At 36.3% G+C, this 20932-nt stretch overlaps 2 protein-coding genes across 3 annotated transcripts in view; both read right to left on the bottom strand.

Moving 5' to 3' along the window:
* Window positions 1-2713: 2713 nt before the first annotated feature.
* Window positions 2714-11895, bottom strand: LOC125648251 (uncharacterized). The gene is made up of 9 exons (XM_048875226.2): window positions 11822-11895; window positions 8181-8346; window positions 7714-7829; window positions 7566-7632; window positions 6293-6406; window positions 5976-6066; window positions 4536-4630; window positions 4279-4389; window positions 2714-4175 (listed from the first exon to the last, which is right to left on the bottom strand). The coding sequence occupies exons 2-9, from the start codon at window positions 8334-8336 to the stop codon at window positions 3996-3998; spliced, it is 930 nt and encodes a 309-aa protein (XP_048731183.2). The 5' UTR covers window positions 8337-8346; window positions 11822-11895; the 3' UTR covers window positions 2714-3995.
* A 2439-nt stretch (window positions 11896-14334) lies between these two features.
* LOC125648250 (uncharacterized) overlaps window positions 14335-20932 on the bottom strand; it is a 10431-nt gene continuing 3833 nt past the window's right edge. The window contains exons 2-9 of one of the 2 annotated variants that reach the window (XM_048875224.2): window positions 20768-20932; window positions 20231-20346; window positions 19368-19434; window positions 19180-19293; window positions 18977-19064; window positions 17897-17985; window positions 17681-17791; window positions 14335-15717 (exon numbers count right to left, since the gene is read on the bottom strand). The exon at window positions 20768-20932 is cut by the window's right edge and continues 25 nt beyond it. In XM_048875224.2, the coding sequence (XP_048731181.1) occupies window positions 15541-15717; window positions 17681-17791; window positions 17897-17985; window positions 18977-19064; window positions 19180-19293; window positions 19368-19434; window positions 20231-20346; window positions 20768-20923 (918 nt within the window). In that variant the 5' untranslated portion in view covers window positions 20924-20932 and the 3' untranslated portion in view covers window positions 14335-15540. Of the gene's footprint in view, window positions 15718-17136; window positions 17416-17680; window positions 17792-17896; window positions 17986-18976; window positions 19065-19179; window positions 19294-19367; window positions 19435-20230; window positions 20347-20767 lie in introns of those variants that run through there. The other variant, XM_048875225.1, reaches the window with a different exon arrangement.

A 20932-nucleotide genomic window follows, 5' to 3' on the forward strand; every position in this document is an offset into this window, starting at 1 on the left:
TCTATTGAAACAGGTGAATTGGGGGAAACTGCAAACAAAGAAACAGACAAACATGTTAAGGTTGCTTCCTTTATTGATTCTTCTTCAGAAGATGATATCTCAGAAATACCAGTTCAAAAGGCCCAGGTTGTACATAAAAAATGACATACACCAGATATCGGTAGTACCCCAAATCAGCCACGGAATATTTTCTTTCCAGCAAAGAAGTTTGGTAAAAATATGATATCTTTCAATGCCTCCTGGTTTGATCGGTGGTCTTGGTTACATTATGTAGAAATCAAAGATGTTGTATTCTGTTTTCCTTGCATAAAAGACTCTCAGTTGTCACAAGAAAGAAAAAGCTTTCATATCAAGTGGTTTTAAAAACTGGAAAAAAGCAACCACAAAATTCGCCGCACACGAGAAAAGTGATTGCCATAAAGAGGCAATGGAAAGGGAGTTTACGATAAAGGAGGAGGTTAAAAATGTTGGAGAATGTCTTTCAAAGACGCACGAAGTCGAGAAGAAGTCTAACAGAGAAAATTTGCTTAAAATCGCAAACATTTTGAACTTTCTTGCTCGACAAGGAATTGCTCTTCGGGGTGACAAAGACGAGAAAAACACGATCCCCAGCTTCAGGAATGGCAACAACGCAAGACAAATAAGTATGTTGCTCCAGATATACAAAATGAATTTTTGCAGGTTTTGCAACAAATTGTTGCTTTCATCAAATCGTCTGAATTCTTTTTAATAATGGCAGACGAAACACGAGATATTTCCAACAAAGAGCAACTTGTTTTATGCATTGGATGGGTTGATCAAAATTTCACCGCTCATGAAGATTTATTAGGGATGTACTGTCTTTCTGACATTGGGGCTAATTCAATAACCCTAGCAATTAAAGATGCCCTTTTGAGATTCGATCTGCCTATCAACAAAGTACGAGGCCAGTGTTATGACATGGCTGCTTCTATGGCTGGTTCAAAGACAGGTGTTGCAACACAAATTCATGCACTTGAACCCAGAGGCCTTTACATGCAAGGTGAAGATAACGAACAGTGATCAATTTGTTATGGTCATGCTCTTAACCTAGCTTGCAGTGATTCTATTAAGGGATGTAAGTTGCTTAGAGACACCCTGGACATTGCAAAGGCTATAACAAAATTGATTAAAAAATCTCCAAGAAGGGAGGTGATTTTCAATACATTCAAGCTGTATGACCCGATGTTCATGTATTATTTTTGTACATAATTACTTTAAAGCAGATTAATTACTTTATAAAGTTATTAACTTTCCCTTAATTACATGCTTGAAAACATCTGCATGTAAAAGAAAACAGTGCGAATATTATTTAGAAAGTAAATATAGTGGCTACATATATAAATCATCCCATAATAGGCGTCTATAAATAGACCCAAGCGAGTCAGGGGAATCCCAACATGATGTATTAACTCATACGCAAATGTCTAGTTTTAAGGCTGAAAGAGCGTAAAACAACGAATTACTAAGAGGTATTTGATATTTTTATTTCTATTAAACTTATGGTACGGTACTGTTATAACAAAATACACAGCTTTACATAGATAAGACCACCGATGATCTGAAAGTTTGAACTGGTCACGTGACTGTCACTTGAAATGGCAGAGTGACGCGGTTATTTGTAAACCTCGATTTAAAATCAAATTATTTGGGTTAAAACAGGTGAAATAATTCATGATATGTCGTACAGTCTCATGACTACATACGTGCGATGATTTAATAGGGTTTTTACGAGATGGAAAAAAAATATTGTAATTCGGAACATAAAGCTTTAAAAAATGCCCAAAATCTAGAGAAAACGTCAGCGGGAATAAGGGTTTTGTGTCCCATAAGATGGACAATAAAAGCCGACACATTTTTGAGCATTTTGTCGAACTATGAAATTCTAAGAAATGTTTGGGATGAAAGCCTCCAATCGTGCGTGAGGTAGAAATGAGAAACAGAATTAGGGGAGTGGCTACTTATATGTGCAGGTTTGATTTCTTATTTGGGTGTTTACTGAGTGAAAAACTTTTACGTTATAGTGATAATTTGGCAAGGGCTCTGCAGGCTCCAAATCTCTCGGCGAGTGATGGTCAAAAAATGGCATCAACGACAATGAGTGCTTTGCAAAGTCTCCGAGATGAGACAATCTTCACTCAGTTTTACGAGGAAGTTGTTGAAAAAGCAAAACAGATGAGCATCGATGATCCTGTTCTTCCTAGAAAACGCAAAATTCCTCGTAAACTTGATGATGGGACAGCAGCACATACCTTTTCATCATGTGCAGATATGTATAGGAAAGATTTCTACGAGGCATTAGATCTGCTTTTAGCTGGCATAAAATCTAGATTTGACCAACCAGGTTACAAAGCGTATGTTAATCTTGCAAACTTCGTAATTAAGGCTTGCACAGGTCAAATGTTTGAAGAAGAATTCAATTTTGTCACGACCCTGTATGATACAGATTTGAAACCAAAGGATCTTCACTGCCAGTTTATAATGTTAAAGACTGTTTTGCCAAAAGACTTTACGCCAGATATACCAAGTGTGGTTGCATTTTTCAGACATTCAAATGAAAAAAGTCAGTTTGCCGAGATCCTCAAAATTCTCAAACTAATTCTGGTACTTCCTGCAACTAACGCTACCAGTGAGCGCTCATTCATTGAAAAGATTGAAAACATCACTGAGATCAACAATGAGACAAATACGAACAAACAATTTACTTTTATTGCATGTTCATAAAAATGAGACTGGAGTTCGTAAGTGAAAGTGAATACAGACTGGCGATTTTTGGAAAGTAATTAGTTTACCGAGTACTAAATACCTTATGACTCAGAAATGATTGATAACAAAATGATAAAGATATAAACAAAAACAAAAAAGATTTTAAAAAATTCTTAACACCCCCCCCTCCAAAAAAACCCCAAAACAAACAAAACTTAAAATTAAAGTTGAGGGGTTTTCAGGGAAACTAATTAGATTCTATGTACATAATTAGATTTATGTACATGACGTTCACCTCAATGCTTGGACATATGTATGCAGTTATCTTTTTACTAATGGTTTTGTCGATATCACTTTTTTCTCGTAAATTACTTTGGTATGGTGTGCCCCCCCCCCCCCCCCCCCAAGTGAAATTGCTTCCTACGGGCCTGCCATGACCAACTCTATTCCCAATCTATTAAAACTCTTTTCCCAAAATAAATGTAATGAAAATTAATTAAATAAAATAAAACACCTTCCTACAACCCGTAAATCAGCCAAAATCTACCCAAATCCGTGTTGTCTGCTACAAGCGCTGGTTATATACGTAGTAAAATGACATCATGAAACGCGACCAATCATTTACGTCACGTAAATTACAACAACCAATGAAAAACGTGACGGGATGCTCTAGTTCCCACACAATATTGTCACGCTTACGAGAAATTAATAAAAACTAAAGGAAACATTTGTTTCTTAGTCTAATTATTTCTAGTATCATTAAATATCTATGTAAGCTTTAACAATAAATTATAATTGAAAACTTAATAAACTTATTTGTCAGTCGCCCGATAACTACATGTGACGGCAGCCAGAAAGCACGGAAACCGACTGGTGCCAGCTGGAGAAAATATTCCAAATAAGTTTCTGGCGGCCCCCACTTTTTTTATACTATAAGTGCGCATGCGCTTGATTTCGCAGAAAGGCGTTTTTGAACCAATAAAAGTCCGATGGATAACAACTAGAAAACACAATTTATTCAAGATTAGATCCTTTGATCCACTCATCTACTATCACTACACACAGTAACGATAGTAGAGGAGCGGATCAAAGGATCTAATTTCAATTAGATTGCTAGAGAACACATTATTTCTTTGTAGGCGAACCCAACATGAAAATAGAGTCTAAAATCCGTGTACTCAACGACAAAAACTTATCTAGCGTCGCCAGGTAAAATGTTGTACTCTCATGGCTCCAACTGGCTTCCGTATCAAGTATTTGTTCACAGATTTTCATTTGTATATTGTTGCAAATTTCTGTTTCAAATAATCCAAGGAAGATATTGGTGGATATCTATTGGATTTATCCAAACATGTGATCATGACGTCATCATCCGGTTGAACAAAGAAAGCAAAAGACTGTCTGCTTCTCTTCTGCACGTTTTCGTCTACCGGTAAAAGCACACGGTGTTTCTGTAAAATTGAAAGCTGTCTTGTTTATCGTTATAATACAGATGTGTAAATGAATGTTCTGGTATATCTCTTATCTTTTTCTTTTCTGCTAACTTTTGGTTACCGTGGCCTTTAGACTATCTGCCGTCCATCTTTCCATCATGTCTCCAAGGTTCATTACTATTGCGCCCTCTATGGGCTTTACTGGCATATAATCTCCGTTTTGTGCTTTTATCTGCATAATTATAGACACATAGTAGGTTATAACGGTAAATAAAAGTTACACAAAGCTTACTACAACAGTATAGTACTGAAATGTCAAGAATAGTACTTTTATTAAGTCTAACACATTCGATAATGAAAACGAGGCTATATCCTGACCTCCAATCTCCCTATGTCATCCTGGAAAAGTAGAGTAATGGAACCATAGTCCGAATGTTCCCCACTCCGAGCCTGTCCTTCTTTTACATCCGTCGCTTTAATAAAAAGTATAAAGTGTTACTTGTATTAATGACTGAGGACCGTTTGGTTAGAACTTACTAAGTCGCCTTGCGTATGTACATTTATGAATGGAGCTTAACACTAGTAACACGAGGAATAAGATTAGTTGTGTGTTTGAACACTATATTATGATATTGGCAATTGTTTTTAATAATATAGCTAATGTGTTGATACTGAAAAAAATGATCAAAAGATTCTAGAGTATTTGCACCTTTATTTAATATGGAATCCTATTTGTGTCATGTGCTCTATTGTCCCATCACCACGATGGTACGATAACAATAGCACGACTCGTACTACCATCTCGCTATTGTCCTCCTTAATTTGTGTATTTTACGCATGCGCAAAAGACCAAATACACGTGCGTTCATGAGAGGAAGAGTAATTAATGAAATGGCTCAAAAGGTTTCAAAATATTTTTTTCATTAAGCATTTTCAGACTCTTCTGTGATTTTAAAAAGAAGAAAAACAAATATATCCAGGTCACGCCGTATCAGGTGGTGAGGTTGGGGGACTGGCGATTTTTTTGACCGAAAAAATTCTTACTATAATAAATTATTTACCAGTCTAGTGTCCCCTCCCTTGAAAATGCAATATAAAACTGCTACTATAAGTTGAAATCGCCACTACGATCCTACACACACACACACACACACACACAGAGAGAGAGAGAGAGAGAGAGAGAGAGAGAGAGAGAGAGAAACAATGATTAGAATTAAATTAACAAACTCTTCATTTCGGTGTGTTTGCCTTGATGATTTCATAAATTATTCTCAATAATCAATGTATCACAATTTGTTAGCATACGTTTTTTGTAAAAAAAAAAAAAAAAAAAAAAAAAATTGAGTATTTTTTTTTCAATGATATACATGTACATACTTAAAAATGAAATGTCTATTCACTGTAATATATATCTATAGTAGTTAGCTCATTATATTGTGTAATGTTTTACCTGTAACGGGAGGAGGGGGAGGGGTTAGCTCCATATATTGTTATTTTGTACCTGTAACGGGGGGTGGGGGTGGTAACTCAATATATTGTTATTTCTTAACTGTAATGGAGGGGGGGGGGGGTAGTAGTTAGCTCGATATATTGTGTTATTTTGTACCTGTAAAGCTCGATATATTGTGTTATTTTGTACCTGTAAATCTCGATATATTGTTATTTTGTACCTGTAATGGGGGGGGGGGGGGTAGCTCGATATATTATGTTATTTTGTACCTGTAAAGCTCGATATATTATGTTATTTTGTACCTGTAAAGCTCGATATATTGTGTTATTTTGTACCTGTAAAGCTCGATATATTGTGTTATTTTGTACCTCTAATTGGCGGGTAGTAATTAGCTCGTAAGGTGGTATTATTTTGTTCCTTGCCCATTTTTTGGTGACACTGGCGCAAATAATCTCTGTCCTGGTAAATAAATCATTTAAGTAGTAAATACAGCCAGAAAGAGAGAAAGAGAGAGAGAGAGAATAAATGAAAATAAATTGCGAAAATTTAATCGAGTATTAAAGAAATTTAAAACAATGCTGAAACGTTCTCTTCCCTTGATTCTGTAGTAAATGTTATGCTTTGTTAACTTGTCTGTCAAATAAAGGACTTTTTTTTATTTTATCAAATATTGAATGATACTTACGATATCCAGACCAATTGCTAATAAATCTAGTAAACGCCATGTTAAGTTTTCACAAATCATGAAGAAATCCTTGAAAGATTTTGTAAATTCTGGGAAGATGTCTTCTGGCATAGTCTGAAGCATGAATGATCAGCTAAAGAAATACTGTCTGTTTAAGCAAGGTAACTAATACATAATTCCATCCTCATGTGACGTCAGAAGATTTTGCAAAATCAATGATTTATTTAGATTTATGCATGATCAGAACATAAATTTTGTTGGGGTCTTTTCCAATAGCTATTGTAAAGAATCTTACAAGTTAAAGATGGAATATTTCAAAAGCCTAAGTTATGTTTCAAAATACTGAATCCAAGGGCAATAACTCTGTTTCATTGATTTCTTTATCAAGTCTGTTTTCTTTTATTTTTCACAGACATTTTGTATATTTTTGTAACGAAACAGTTTCATGAAATTTTTATGAATACTATTGTATCATTATAACCATTTTTTTGTAATTTTGATGTTTTCTGACGATACATGTCTGTATATCTCAGATAATGATGCCAGTATGGCATAGCCGTGAGCGATTGTCTGTATATTCTAATAACCGGAAATAAATACACTGTCTATAATTTCATCAGATAATGTAGTCCGAAATATCTGACGTTTTCCTGGCTTTTTTATGATTTTGATATTCAACGTGCCAGGAAAACGTCAGAACCGCCGCCATTACGTAAACTGGAAATTCGCCGCCTCCAACTGGAGGCGGCATTTTCGGGCCGATTTCAAATACTTGCGAGCCGAATTTAATGTTAAACTCATAATTAACCAATAAAACCATGCTTCTTCTACTTACTAATATCGATTTTATGGGTTCTTTAATCACATAAACAGCCTCATGAAAACATTTTAACAAACATGCGAGCTGTTTTGAGTCACGTGACTCGTTCGCTTAAATAACAGCGAAAATTCGGTTGACTACAATTGTGTGTTTATGTTATCGAATTTCCGAGTGATATTTTCTTTTAATTGATATTAGTAAGTACAAGAAGCATCGTTTTATTGGTTAATTATGAGTTTATCATTAAATTCGGCTCGCAAGTATTTGAAATCGACCCGAAAATGCCGCCTCCAGTTGGAATTTCCAGTTTACGTAATGGCGCCGGTTCTGACGTTTTCCTGGCACGGTGAATATCAAAATCATAAAAAAGCCAGGAAAACGTCAGATATTTCGGACTACAGATAATGATGCCAGTATGGCGTAACCGTGAGTGATTGGCTGTATATTACGTACGCTGTTTCTCGTTGGTCTCATGTTGTAGGCTTCTCGTAGGTCACAAAACGGCCTATCTGGGTTTAACCTTCAAATAAATGAAATACACACGCCTCCTCGTTTTATTTAACAACCAGTCAACTTTTACTAAGCTAGATAGCACACTTACTTTTCCTTCTCTAAGTCAATCCACCCGTTGGAATCGTCGACAGGTCTCGCGAAATTCCGCTTAACTTCTACTGGTTTGTTGAAAAATGTTTTTGACAATGCAAATATTTCTGTAACCTAGATGACGTAATACATGTCATATGATTAGTGAAAATTGATTTAATGAACGTGTAATTCTAACACGGTTTACAAATCAGTTGGATACACATGTACATGCATTTAGATGTTTATCAGTAAACTGGCCCCATGGCCATAAACTGACAATTCGACTTGATTGCTTGTATACCTTAATATTTATCTAGCACATATGTTTAAAAAAAACCTGTGTATTATTAAAAATATTAAATTCAAAAATACATTAAAAATGTTATTTGTTTATGAAAATTATTTCAAAACTTAGCTAGATTAGACTGAAGACTATTCTCAGTTTGTTGTCTTGAGCCTGTTGTACTTTGGAAGTTAAATTACCATTTCTTCTGGAATGCCATGGTTTATGATATACACAAATCCAACGTTTTTCATCGCAGAGCAAATTTCGTCAGCAAGTTTTTTCAAGGTGTGTGTGGGGGCATCACCTTCGGATACCGACAATGAATACCTTGTTAAATCGACAATTGGAATCATTGTTCGCCTTCTAAAATAGCAAAAACGAAATATACGATTGTGGTAAATGCACAGTCGTTTTCTACGAAAGCCAATTGTTATCAAGGATTTCGTCTCGTAATTACGAGTGATCACGACACAAAATCTCGAAATTGCGAGACAATGTATCCAAGGGCACCAAAAAAGATTCAGTTGCATCGGGAGTAAATTGACCCATGTAAATTAATTAGTCTTAAATTTAAAAAAAGAAGAAGAAAAGAATCTAATGATCTGGGCAATACAAATTACGTTCCTCGAGTTATTCCTTCCTCGACCAAAAAAATCAATCTGCTATATACCTTGGTATAACTTGGCTCCTAGTGCAACTTTTGACGAACATCAATCATTTCAAAGTTGATAGATATCATTCATTAATCTTTTTTTGTATAATATTAGAAAGGAATAAGATGATTTGGAGTGAAAGAAAAAAATCCCCAAAATAAGCTATATTATCTCATTGACAATATCTTCGTAGTCTTTGGTGATCAGGTCTTCCATCTGTATTTTGGCCGGAATTCCCAAGGACACTAATTGTGCTCTTTTTGATCACGTGGGGATTCGGGTTAGAATAGGTCCTCAGTACCCCTTGCTTGTCGTAAGAAGCTAGTAATGGGACGGTCCTTCGGATGAGACGGTAAACACCGAGGTCCCGGGTCACAGCAGGTGTGGCACGATAAAGATCCCTCCCTGCTCAAAATGTCGTAAACGCCGAGCATAGACCAAAATTGTTCAGCCCTTCACCGGCAATGGTGACGTCTCCATATGAGTGATATATTCTCAAGAGGGACGTTAATCAGTATATAACCAACCAACCTTTGTTAGCTGATCTGTTTTTATATTCTTAAGAGACAAAATTTATTCTAAAGCTCCTTCATGAAAAGAAAAAAAATTATCTTGCTATGGCCTTCAACTTGACATTTAGATATATCGACGATGTTTTATCTAGTAATAATAATCATTTTTAATTTATATGTCGATTCGATATATCCCAGTGAGGTCTGAGATCTTTGTAACGATCTAGTTTGCCAGTATAACCTGTCAATGGGTCAGATGCTGTCTGACTGGTTTCATACCAATTGTGATGTTGTTCTTTACATATTGATTTTGACTATGGATTACTCCGTTTACCTAAACAAGATATAAGAGTTATGAGATTGATCACTGTTCGTTATCTTCACCTTTATAGGAGTTATGAGATTGATCACTGTTCAGGAGATTTGGGGGGGGGGAGGTTTGGGGGGGGGGGTTGTGTAGAAATTTGATTACGAAAAAATAGCAGTTGTGGACGTGTCAATGCTATCAAAACTCTCGTATACATGTACTAGGCTTCCTTAAGATCTAATGAATGAAAGGCGAAATGATCAATCTCATAACTCCTATAAGCAATAAAGAATAGATAGTTGGGCAAACACGGACCCCTGGACACACCAGAGGTGGGATCAGGTGCCTAGAAGGAGTAAGCATCCCCTGTCGACCGATCACACTCGCAATGAGCCCTATATTCTGATCAGGTAAACAGAGTTATCCGTAGTCAAAATCAGTGTGCCAAGAACGGTCTAACAATCGGTATGAAACATGTCAGACAGCATTTGACCCAATGATAGGTTTATTGACAAACTAGATTGTTTGAATAGAACCATAGAATTTGCAAAATGCTGACTTCAATCGAGACTGTTGAAACCCCTGTACCATCAACTTGTTTGTCAGTAGTTGTCTGCATTTAAAAACTGACCATACGTAGAACAAGCTCTTGCTTATCGAATCAGTTGAGATATACAGCCCAGTAGCTAAGTACTTCGTTACTAGCTTGAAAATACGGATGTATATTTAATTGCTGTTATAAAATTTAGAAATTCATTTAAAAATTAAGGATTATCTCCCTCATGCATAGCTCTTATCCTTGGACGAATTTGGCTCCACTTGTTTGGCACGCTGTTTTTGGCTATATTTAGATCTAGAACTTCATAGTTATTTCGGATTTCAAACATTTCAGTTGAGCATCACTGGAGAGACATTATTTGTCGAAATGCGCATCTGGTGCATCAAAATTGGTACCGTATAAGTTTTACATATATAAACACCATATGCAGGTGGTAATGGAATATTGCTACATAAATATGGGAAGTTGGCGAAGGAGAAGCTGAAATCATCCCGTTTGTCATATAGTTGAGTTGTCAGTTTGCCGTTAATGTCTACATTCAATAAAATCTAAGTATGAAGCAGAAGTGGACGACTCTGTGGTGTCTTTTATTTTGCGGTCACAGGGATATATCGGGGTTTTTTCTTCTCACGTTGAAGTTTTTTTTAAAATAAATTCTGCTTCATATGAATATAGAAACAGATCAGCTAACAACGGAGCACAATTCGTGTCCATAGGAATTCCAGCAGAATGCGTAATTATTGGCTGTTATTGTTATCAATACACCTTTCCAGACCACAGTATCTGCAGATATCAATTCACCTTAGATCTATTGTTTTAAAATGTTTGATTGACAGGCGGCTTACCATTGATCACGATAGTGGTAAAATTTGGGGCTTAAATGGGGTCTTTAATGAATTTCAAATCAAAATCCAAAGGCAGGCATAAACAGGATTGAAACTTATTTAAAAAAACTTTCGCATAGAAGTCATCAGCTCTATCTAGTCTATTTAATGAGCCCGATGACAAATGTTGGAAAAGTTATAAAATAGTGCTTTACATGACTAAACTCAATACTAGCATTATATATATACAGTGGAGCCTCGGTAAACCGGACACCATTTATCCGGACGCTTCACCTTCCAGACGATTTTTCTGGGGAACGGATTTTTTACACGGTAATTTGCATAGTTAATCCGGAAGTCTGCGTTCCAGATCCGGACGGTCCTCTTTTAATACAAAACGTTAAAATGCAATGAAAATTGTATCGTTAAGTAAGGAAGATTTGGTGGGGTCTGTCTCGGACAATTTTAACAAGGCGTAAATTTGAAAGAAAATATAAACCACACTGTGTAATTAAAGCGATTACATGTACTCTGTGAACACCTCGATCCCCTTTAGAAATTAGGTGGTATGTGACGATGTGTCAGTTAGATAGCACGTACCGCCCGCTACTCTACTGATACTGCGCGTAATGTTGAATTTTATAAATAAATCTGTGCCATATTATTTTATAGTCTTGATCAATAATTAAACAGCATTCCGTAATAATACGTTTTATTGAACTGTTACTAATAATATTATTAACATTATATATACATTTATATATAATATTTAATTGTATTTTTATAATTCATGAAAAAATATATGTCTAATAAAAATAAATTATGGTTGAATTTAAACTGAATGTGGATTTTAAGTAGGTCAATATCCCCGGGCCTCGACTCCTTTAATTTTAAGGAATGGAGAGATTCTCGGACGTTAACCTATACAAGGCAGACCTCATTATTTCACCATCAGTCGTGGACAGTAATGAATGTATACTTACCTTGCTGTTGAAGATTGATCCAATGCAAACAAGATAATCCTACTTATTCTGACCCTGAAAAAAAATGCGCCATGGCCTTATCTATTACGTAAACGTGGGTAACCGGGGTCACCATTATGTTATCAGTGGTAAATCTAGGACAAGGAATAGTCTGGTGTAACACCCGGAAGTGTTAAGGAGTGTAGGACAGTCTTGTAGCATTACAGACCCTGGATCCAATGTCGCCAGACCATCCAGCAACCATGTCCTGGCTCCACTGCCTTGTGGATACATTTGGGAGGAGGGATAGCTAAGGATTAAACCCTATATATATTCCCTAAGGCAGTCGAATTGACTACTAGTCGCCTTCTGGCAACACCTGAAGCCTAACCGGCTTCATATGACCTGCATTTCCTTGGAATTCGTTAGTGCGACAGAAAGGGTAACTCTGTCTTCCAGGCAACACAAGGTCTTCATACACAGTTGCTCAGGCCTGCGCCCTGGAGAGGCCACGCGGCGAGATCACAACACGGTGGAGGGCCATAACATACGTCGCCCGATGGACAAAAATGCTTCAAAGTGAAACCCAAACTTTTTTATCATTACGCTATTACTGAATCGCGAGGAATGGTCGTGTAAAGTATTAAAAAGTCATACGTTTTGATGTTTGTTGATTTGAAAAAACTTTTGCGATTTCGAATTTCAAATTTACTAAAAGTTCTCTAGAATTTTTTTTAGAATCCTCATTAGAATTATTCCACTTCTGGCATATACTGTGACATATTACGTTTGAATTTCTCCTTCACAGCTGTCAATATTTTCTTCGACTTCAGATTTACCTCGACGTAACCCAAGTCTCCTTGCGTAGACTATAAAAACATTTTTGATTTTTCGTGAGGAGCAAAGAGAGGGGCTTGGTAGAACATTTACTGGATACATTTTAGTAAGGGTTTTTGTGAAGTTAAGGAATTTAGTATGGGTACGGTAACTCATATTCATCCATCCCTTTAGATGGAATATTAATGGTATCTAAAACTGAAGCATTATTTTGAAGAATGTCATCTTTTGAAAAGGCAGTTGGATTATAAGTACAATTACCAAAAGTGGAGTTAATGCTAAGTTCGTTTAAAATACAGTTGTAATAATGAGCCTTACAAACAAAGACAATGTTGTTACAAACTTTGTCAGCTAGAACCAAAACATATTCCTCATGTAACCTATGAAAGGTGAAGATAACGAACAATGATCAATCTCATAACTATCTAATTCTTTTATCACTTCTGGTTTACTAAACACAGAAGGATAGATGGTGCGTACCTTCGTTTTAATGTGTCTAATACAGGCCTAGGATTTTAATATCCATGCTATATTTTTAAGTTCTTTTTCATATTTAGTCCCTCGTCTGGCATAGTCTTCGACAGAATTCATGATAAAGATGAAGTTCTGTCGCGAAAGACCGAGATTCTCTGAATTAAGGATCTTTTAAGATCCTAATACATGTAGGTGAATTATATCAATATCAAGTAATGACATGTCCAGTGGGACTATAGTTGGAAGAAGACGAAGAACAAGAACACGTAGGTGGATTAAGTAAAAGATGGTCTTTATCTAATGTGTGGACCTTTGATTTCCCCCCAATGCGTTGTCCTCAATGATACATGTAGCATCGGGTGCTGCAGCAAAATATGGATGTGTTTTAGACACCAAAATGCTATATTTTAGGGTGTGTAATTAAGATTTATCTTGAACTTCCTGTAAAGCGAGAGCATCATAGAATTCATCATGTCAATGTGGTCATCAAGACTTTTTCCCATTCTCTCCGGCCACCAAAATTAACTTTTCTATCATAAGCTTCAAGTATGAAAAAAAGGCACTGACTTGGGTGTTCATTTATCCCAATTAAACTTCTAAACATGATCGGCATTTTACCGAGGAAATTCGGTTAAATACACGCAAAATATCGAACAGACCTTTCTACGAGCTCTATTATCCGACCCGAAACTCGCGCATTTCGCTGGTGCAATTCACTTATCAGGTCCTTAGACACCACGATCCGTAAATAGACATTTCAAATGTTGAAATTTTACGCAAAATCACGGTTCTATCTTTTGTGTTATGGAGGCGAGAAAAGTGTTGAACCTGATCGGTGAGCACAACCTAGATTTTAGAGCGGGTATTGGCCATTCTCCTAGCAGTGTTCTAGACCATCTAGGCAAGTCCATAAAAACTTGCTTTCGACGACGATGGGATCACACCCTACACGGTCACTGAAAATGGGATACAGTCATTTGACGTAAATCTAAGGACCATACAAGATACACACATTAAAGAGGATCAAACATATATAGCTGACTTTAAAGATTTTACCTCAGTTTCGAATATGGAAAAGATCGTCAAAGAATGTTCTTTGTGGGTTGATACAGACATTGTGGATATTCCTAGAGGACAATATAGAATGAAAATTTCTCAACGCCATTTGACAAGAAAGCCTCGTCAGTTAAAGCTCTGGAAAAAGGACAATAGAAACGATATAGTGTATGCTGCCTCATTTATGTGCGAAAAATTTGAGTCTTATGGATAATAACAAGGATGTAGGCTAATGCATTTAAGTACTACTAACTAAGAGTAGGACAAACACGGACCCCTGGACATACCAGAGATGGGATCATATGCCTAGGAGGAGTAAACATCCCCTGTCAACCGGCCACACCCGCCGTGAACCTACATCTTGATCAGGTAAACGGAGATATCTGTAGTCAAAATCGGTGTGCCATGAACGGACTAACAATTGGTATGAAACAAGCCAGACAGCATTTGACCCAATGATAGGTTGTATTGGCAAACAAGATCGTAATAACGACCATAGATTTAGCACAATGCTGGCTTCTACAAATACATGTATACGAAATTAGTAGATGTTTTGCATTTTCCTAAGGAGAAGCAGTTTCACAATGTTCTTGACTTTACATGTAGAGGGAACCCAGATATTATTTTCTCCTGGCACTGGCAGCTGATGGATCGACGTAGAGGTCAAGTTGTGTCGTCCATCCGGGTGATATAAGGTCAGCTAGTAGCTATCGTACTATTGTCGATACAGTCAGAATATGATTGGTAGTCCTAGACATGTAATTCACTTTGCATATATTACACAGATGTATGCAAAATGTGTAGTAGTTGATCAACAAAGAATAAACAAATAAGGTGGTGATACATGATACAGTTGCTGACAGATTAAACCATCTTAAGGAGGGATACTACACCAGTGAAATTATATGGATGAAAAGTGAAAGTTATTTACAACACTGTCATCAAATTAAACCATCTTAAGGAGGAATACTACACCAGAGAAATCATATGGATGAAAAAGTGAAAGTTATGTACAACACTGTCATCAAATTCAATGCGTTCAAATGTACTTTATATAGTTTTAAAAAATGCAGTTTTAGTAGAAAGTAATCTGAAAAAATTGAAAACCCTGATGGACTCAAAGTTACTATATACAGATTTGCAGTCGACACGCTAACCTACTGAACTACTCAGCTAGGCAATTAAATCTAAAGGGAAAACGCAAATATTGCATGCTGACATCTATATTTTCATTCATGTTTTGAAAGGACCGATGTAGTATACCTCCTTAAACACAGAATCAAAGGCCATAGAATGAAATGCATACATTTAACTATTACATTACTATCTATAATAGTATAGTATTATAATAGGTTCCATTTCATGCGAATCCATCAAAAGTTGGCATCAAAATTTCCCTTTACATAGTCTATGCATCTAATTGTAGGATATTTGTTGGATCCGTCGATGCAGGCGATGCTTGCGTCATCATCAGGCACAACAAAAAACGACAGGGACTGCCTCAATCGCTGTCTGTCGCCTTCATCTTGTGGCACCACAACTCTGTGTTTCTGTCGTAATGAATGGGAAATATTTATGTTTCCAATATTTTTGCCTTTGATATCTTTACTAATTGTTATGATAACCATTTCTTCATGAATGTGAAGTAGATGTCAACAATGAGTGCATGAATCTTGTTCGATATTTTAACGACTGCGAATTCCGACAGAAATGAAAACAGAATGTTCATATAAAATGAAATCTATCTCTTAGATATAATACATCGGTTTGTTTTTGAAGATATGAACCCATGTTTCGTATTTTGTTTAAACATCCATCGTGAGTATGAGCAGAGGTGTAGCTATACTGCTTGACCTTCTGTCTAAAATTTGTCTCCGGTGAAAGGTCCCCATCAAAATAAAATAGTTATTAGCTTTGTTACTGATGAATTAATCAATCTACTCACTCCATGTGCTACCTAAATTAAAATTCAGTATGTCGCCTGCAAGAGAGGAAGGATGGAATTGTCATGGAGCCAAATCTTAACATTTTGGGATCTCCGGTCAAATTTTCATCCCCTCCATACATTTTCCTTTCCTTCTGCTAATCTTGAAATTATGTTACCATTCACATATTTTTGTTCATGATATTGATGCAAGGTGAAGATAACGAACAGTGATCAATCTCATAACTCCCACAAGCAATACAAATTAGATAGTTGGGCAAACACGGACCCCTGGACACACCAGAGGTGGGATCAGGTGCCTAGGAGGAGTAAACATCCCCTGTTGACCGGTCACACCCGCCGTGAGCCCCATATCCTGATCAGGTAAACGGAGTTATCCGTAGTCAAAATCAGTGTGCCAAGAACGGCTTAACAATCGGTATGAAACACGTCAGACAGCATTTGACCCAATGCGAGGTTGTATTGACGAACTAGATCGTTATAACGACCATAGAATTTGCGAAATGCTGACTTCAATCGAGACTGTTGAAATCCCTGTACTATCAACTTGTTTATCAGTAGCTTACCTCGATTTAAAAACTGACTATACACAGAACAAGCTCTTGCATATCGAATCAGTTGAGATATATAAACACCATATGCAGGTGATAATGGAATATTGCTACTGTCATACAGTTGAGTTGTCAGTTTGCCGTTAATGTCTACTTTCAATCAAATATCCAAGTATGAAGCAGAAGTGGACGACTCTGTGGTGTCCTTTATTTCAAGCTCACAGGGATATATCAAATCGACATATGAATGAAAGCTATCATTGTTAATAGACAAAACGTCATCGATATATCTAAAAGTCGAATTGAAGGTCACAGCGAGAGATTTTTTCTTCTTACGTAGAAGTTTTTGAATAAATTCTGCTTCATATGAATATAAAAACAGGTCAGCTAACAAAGGAGCACAATTCGTACCCATGGGAATTCCAACAGATTGTTGGAAGACCTGATCACCAAAGACCACGAAGATATTGTCAATGAGGAACTCTAGCATATTTTTATTTCAACTTCAGAGTATTTGTGCGTGGAATCAGAGTGGTGTTTAACAAAGTAAGTTTTTGAATGACTGATCACTAGATATGAATATTTCCGTTTTCCGTTTTTGTTGAAGAAGCAACTGTCTATGATGTCAAAAAGTCTAGTCTTTAATTTAACATCTTTTCTTCGTTATGGTACCACGCCAGGATCATGTCTGGGTGGTTAAGAATATGCCCCTTCATGTGCCCAAATTTTTTAAGTTGTTTGCCGACCCAGTTCTGGAAGATATTTACGATCATAAGATAGACAAATAAGTATATACTATTCTTTATAAAAAGAACCAGGACATCTTATTACAACTCTTTTGGGAATCATTTATTCTATCCATACCTATTGACGTGTATTGCACAATATTACTGTGATTAGATTCCAAATGTTAATAATGATGATGTTTTACATAAATTTAAAGTTATTATATCAGGATATGAAAATGTCTTCATTGAAGATTCAATTATGAAAAATAAATTCACCAACACAATTTACCGTGGCTTTCAGTCTATCGGCACTCCACCTCTGCATCATATCGCCCAGATTCATGACAATTGTATGATCAACAGGAGATACTGGAACATATTCACCGTTGGGTCCTTTTGCCTAAAATATGTACATGTACCTCACCAATGAAATTAACGAACTGAAATTCTTAAACACAGACAAGAGGGGCAAAAATCGACATCGTCTGCTAAACTGATTTCTTACCTCCAACCCCGGGACGTCGTCCTGGAAGAGAAACGTCACAGTACCGTAGTCGGAGTGCTCTCCACATCTCGCCTGCCCTTCCTTTGTTTCTGTAACATGCCGTTGAAATAAATCTGAATACAGATATCCAACAAGTCTTCTAAACGCAGTAGTGCGACTTATCACATTAGCTTTCTTAAACGCAGTAGTGCGACTTATCACATTAGCTTTCTTAAACGCAGTAGTGCGACTTATCACATTAGCTTTCTTAAACGCAGTAGTGCGACTTATCACATTAGCTTTCTTAAACGCAGTAGTGCGACTTATCACATTAGCTTTCTTAAACGCAGTAGTGCGACTTATCACATTAGCTTTCTTTTCCTCTCCGTACCTTTTTTTCTTCTAACTTGCATCTGAATCATGAAAATCAGACAGAACGAAAACTAGAACTGTGTACCATGCTGTATAACAATTGTAATTTATCATAAGGCGAGTACCTGCCAGTTTCTGTATATTACATGTATATGTATGATAAGTATATATACAACATGGGTTCCGAAAAGCGGGTCATCCCCTCGTTATGTAGGCAATCTTTCAATGAAGGTCTATAGTGACCTTGAACTTTGACCATTGACTCCAAAATCAATAGGGTTCTTCTCTTGATATCAAAAAGCTACGTGTGATTGATTGATTGATTGAATATTGTTTTACGTCCCTCTCTAGAATATTTCACTCATATGGAGACGTCACCACTGCCGGTGAAGGACTGCAGAATTTAGGCCCATGCTCGACGCTTATGGCCTTTGAGCAGGGAGGGATCTTTATCGTGCCACACCTGCTGTGACACGGGACCTCGGTTTTTGCGGTCTCATTCAAAGGACCGCCCCATTTAGTCGCCTTTTACGACAAGCAAGGGGAGTACTGAGGACCTATTCTAAACCGGATCCCCACGGTCCAGCTACGTGTGAAGTATGAAAGCAATCGAGCACAAAATGTGGCCTATAGATTGTTACACAAACACATATGAACGGTCGCGTTACTATTTCCTCTCTCGCAATGAATTACGAGAGGATATTTTAAACCAACGAAAATGGGACCTACCTGCCAGGGGTGGATAGAAATTTGAGCGAAACATCGTGTTATTGCCGAAACACATTCCTTTGTGAAATTGTCTTAGAAAATCCCGATCCTGGTTCCAAAATAGAATGTTTAAAAATCTCATTGTAAGTTCAGCAGAGAAGCCAATGAATGACGGTTTACAGCTGTGAAATCATTTAATTTCGTATAAAGGTAATCAGACTCACCTTGTCGAGGCCAATAGAGAGGAGATCCAGGATTCTTAAAGCTAATTTTGAACACGTTCTGTATATTTCCGTGAACGTTGAATCAATTTGCGGCGGCATGTTTTTAGGCGACGTCTGTAGTAAAAGCAATACAATTTTCAAAACAGACTTACATTTAGGTAAGAATCCCAATATATCATAAAACTTACGCTATCATTGCAGACTAGCATGGCGAATCCTTCGCGAGCATCGAATACTGGTCTGTCGTGGTTCACTCTGTGGGGTAGATATTTTCAATCATCAATCAAAAAATGAAAACTACAGAAGGAGTCAGATTTAAGGAGCCAGTACGTGTATCTAGGTTTTTTTTGCATCACGTGAATTTAAATTCAATGGAACCATGGGAAATTTGTAAAATCGGTATTACTCCTTGTTTCAATATTGTTTTAATACCAACTATCTAACATACATATTTATTGATATACCAACTATCTAACATACATATTTATTGATATACCAACTATCTAACATACATATTTATTGATACACCAACTATCTAACATACATATTTATTGATATACCAACTATCTAACATACATATTTATTGATATACCAACTATCTAACATACATATTTATTGATACACCAACTATCTAACATACATATTTATTGATACACCAACTATCTAACATACATATTTATTGATACACCAACTATCTAACATACATATTTATTGATACACCAACTATCTAACATACATATTTATTGATACACCAACTATCTAACATACATATTTATTGATACACCAACTATCTAACATACATATTTATTGATATACCAACTATCTAACATACATATTTATTGATGAGGTCATTCTTAATACGGGAAAGGTAAAAAAGAAGTCATAAGAACTGGTGACATCATAGAGAAATGAAAAACAGGTTGATTGAAAAAGAGCATAATAGTTTATGATGAAGTTACTTGAATTCATATTTCGGTATATCATTAGTCTAATTAAATATAATCACATGTGTTGATATGTGAATTTATATACAATGTATGAGAAATGTTACTTTTCCTCCTCAAATGCGATCCATCCATGAAACGTACCACGAGGCAGGGAATATTTTTGTTTCATTTCCACTGGTTGGTCAAAAAACGCTTTGGAGGTAGAAAACGCGTCATTTATCTAAAGGATAAAAGGTCATTTAGCATATAATGCTCATATATATTAATGTACTTTATTCGTATTTTATGAAGAATACAGACTGATTTCTTGTTTTCTTTGTAAAATACATTTAGCAACTTTTTTTAAAAATTTTCTTTATTCTTATCGTGTTAAGGTGGGCTATTGATAAGAATTATTGAAAGAAAGAGGGACATATGTACCTTAATGAAATACTGCAGAAGATATTGTTGAAACTTGACCTGCTTATTTTGTTAACAACATTTAGGGTTAAATACATTTCAAGTACATGTATATAACTGAGTGGACAATATCCTTGATGTACGAAATTCCGTTGTAGATGCCTTAAACTTGATAAAAATCATTATAAAAACTCCAATGAATATAAATTTCCGTTACGTCATTCAACAATCTAATTACTGACCAATTTTTCAGATATTCCATGGTTTTTCAAATAGACAAATCCAACGTCCTGAAAGGCATGACATATCTGGTCCGCTAGTTCTCGTAGAGTTGCCGTATCTACTTGTTCTTCCGAAACCGACAAATTATACAGCGTCAAGTCAACCAGTGGAATCATGGCTCGTAG

Source organism: Ostrea edulis, chromosome 6 (assembly GCF_947568905.1).
Source record: "Ostrea edulis chromosome 6, xbOstEdul1.1, whole genome shotgun sequence".
Lineage (NCBI taxonomy): Eukaryota > Metazoa > Mollusca > Bivalvia > Ostreida > Ostreidae > Ostrea > Ostrea edulis.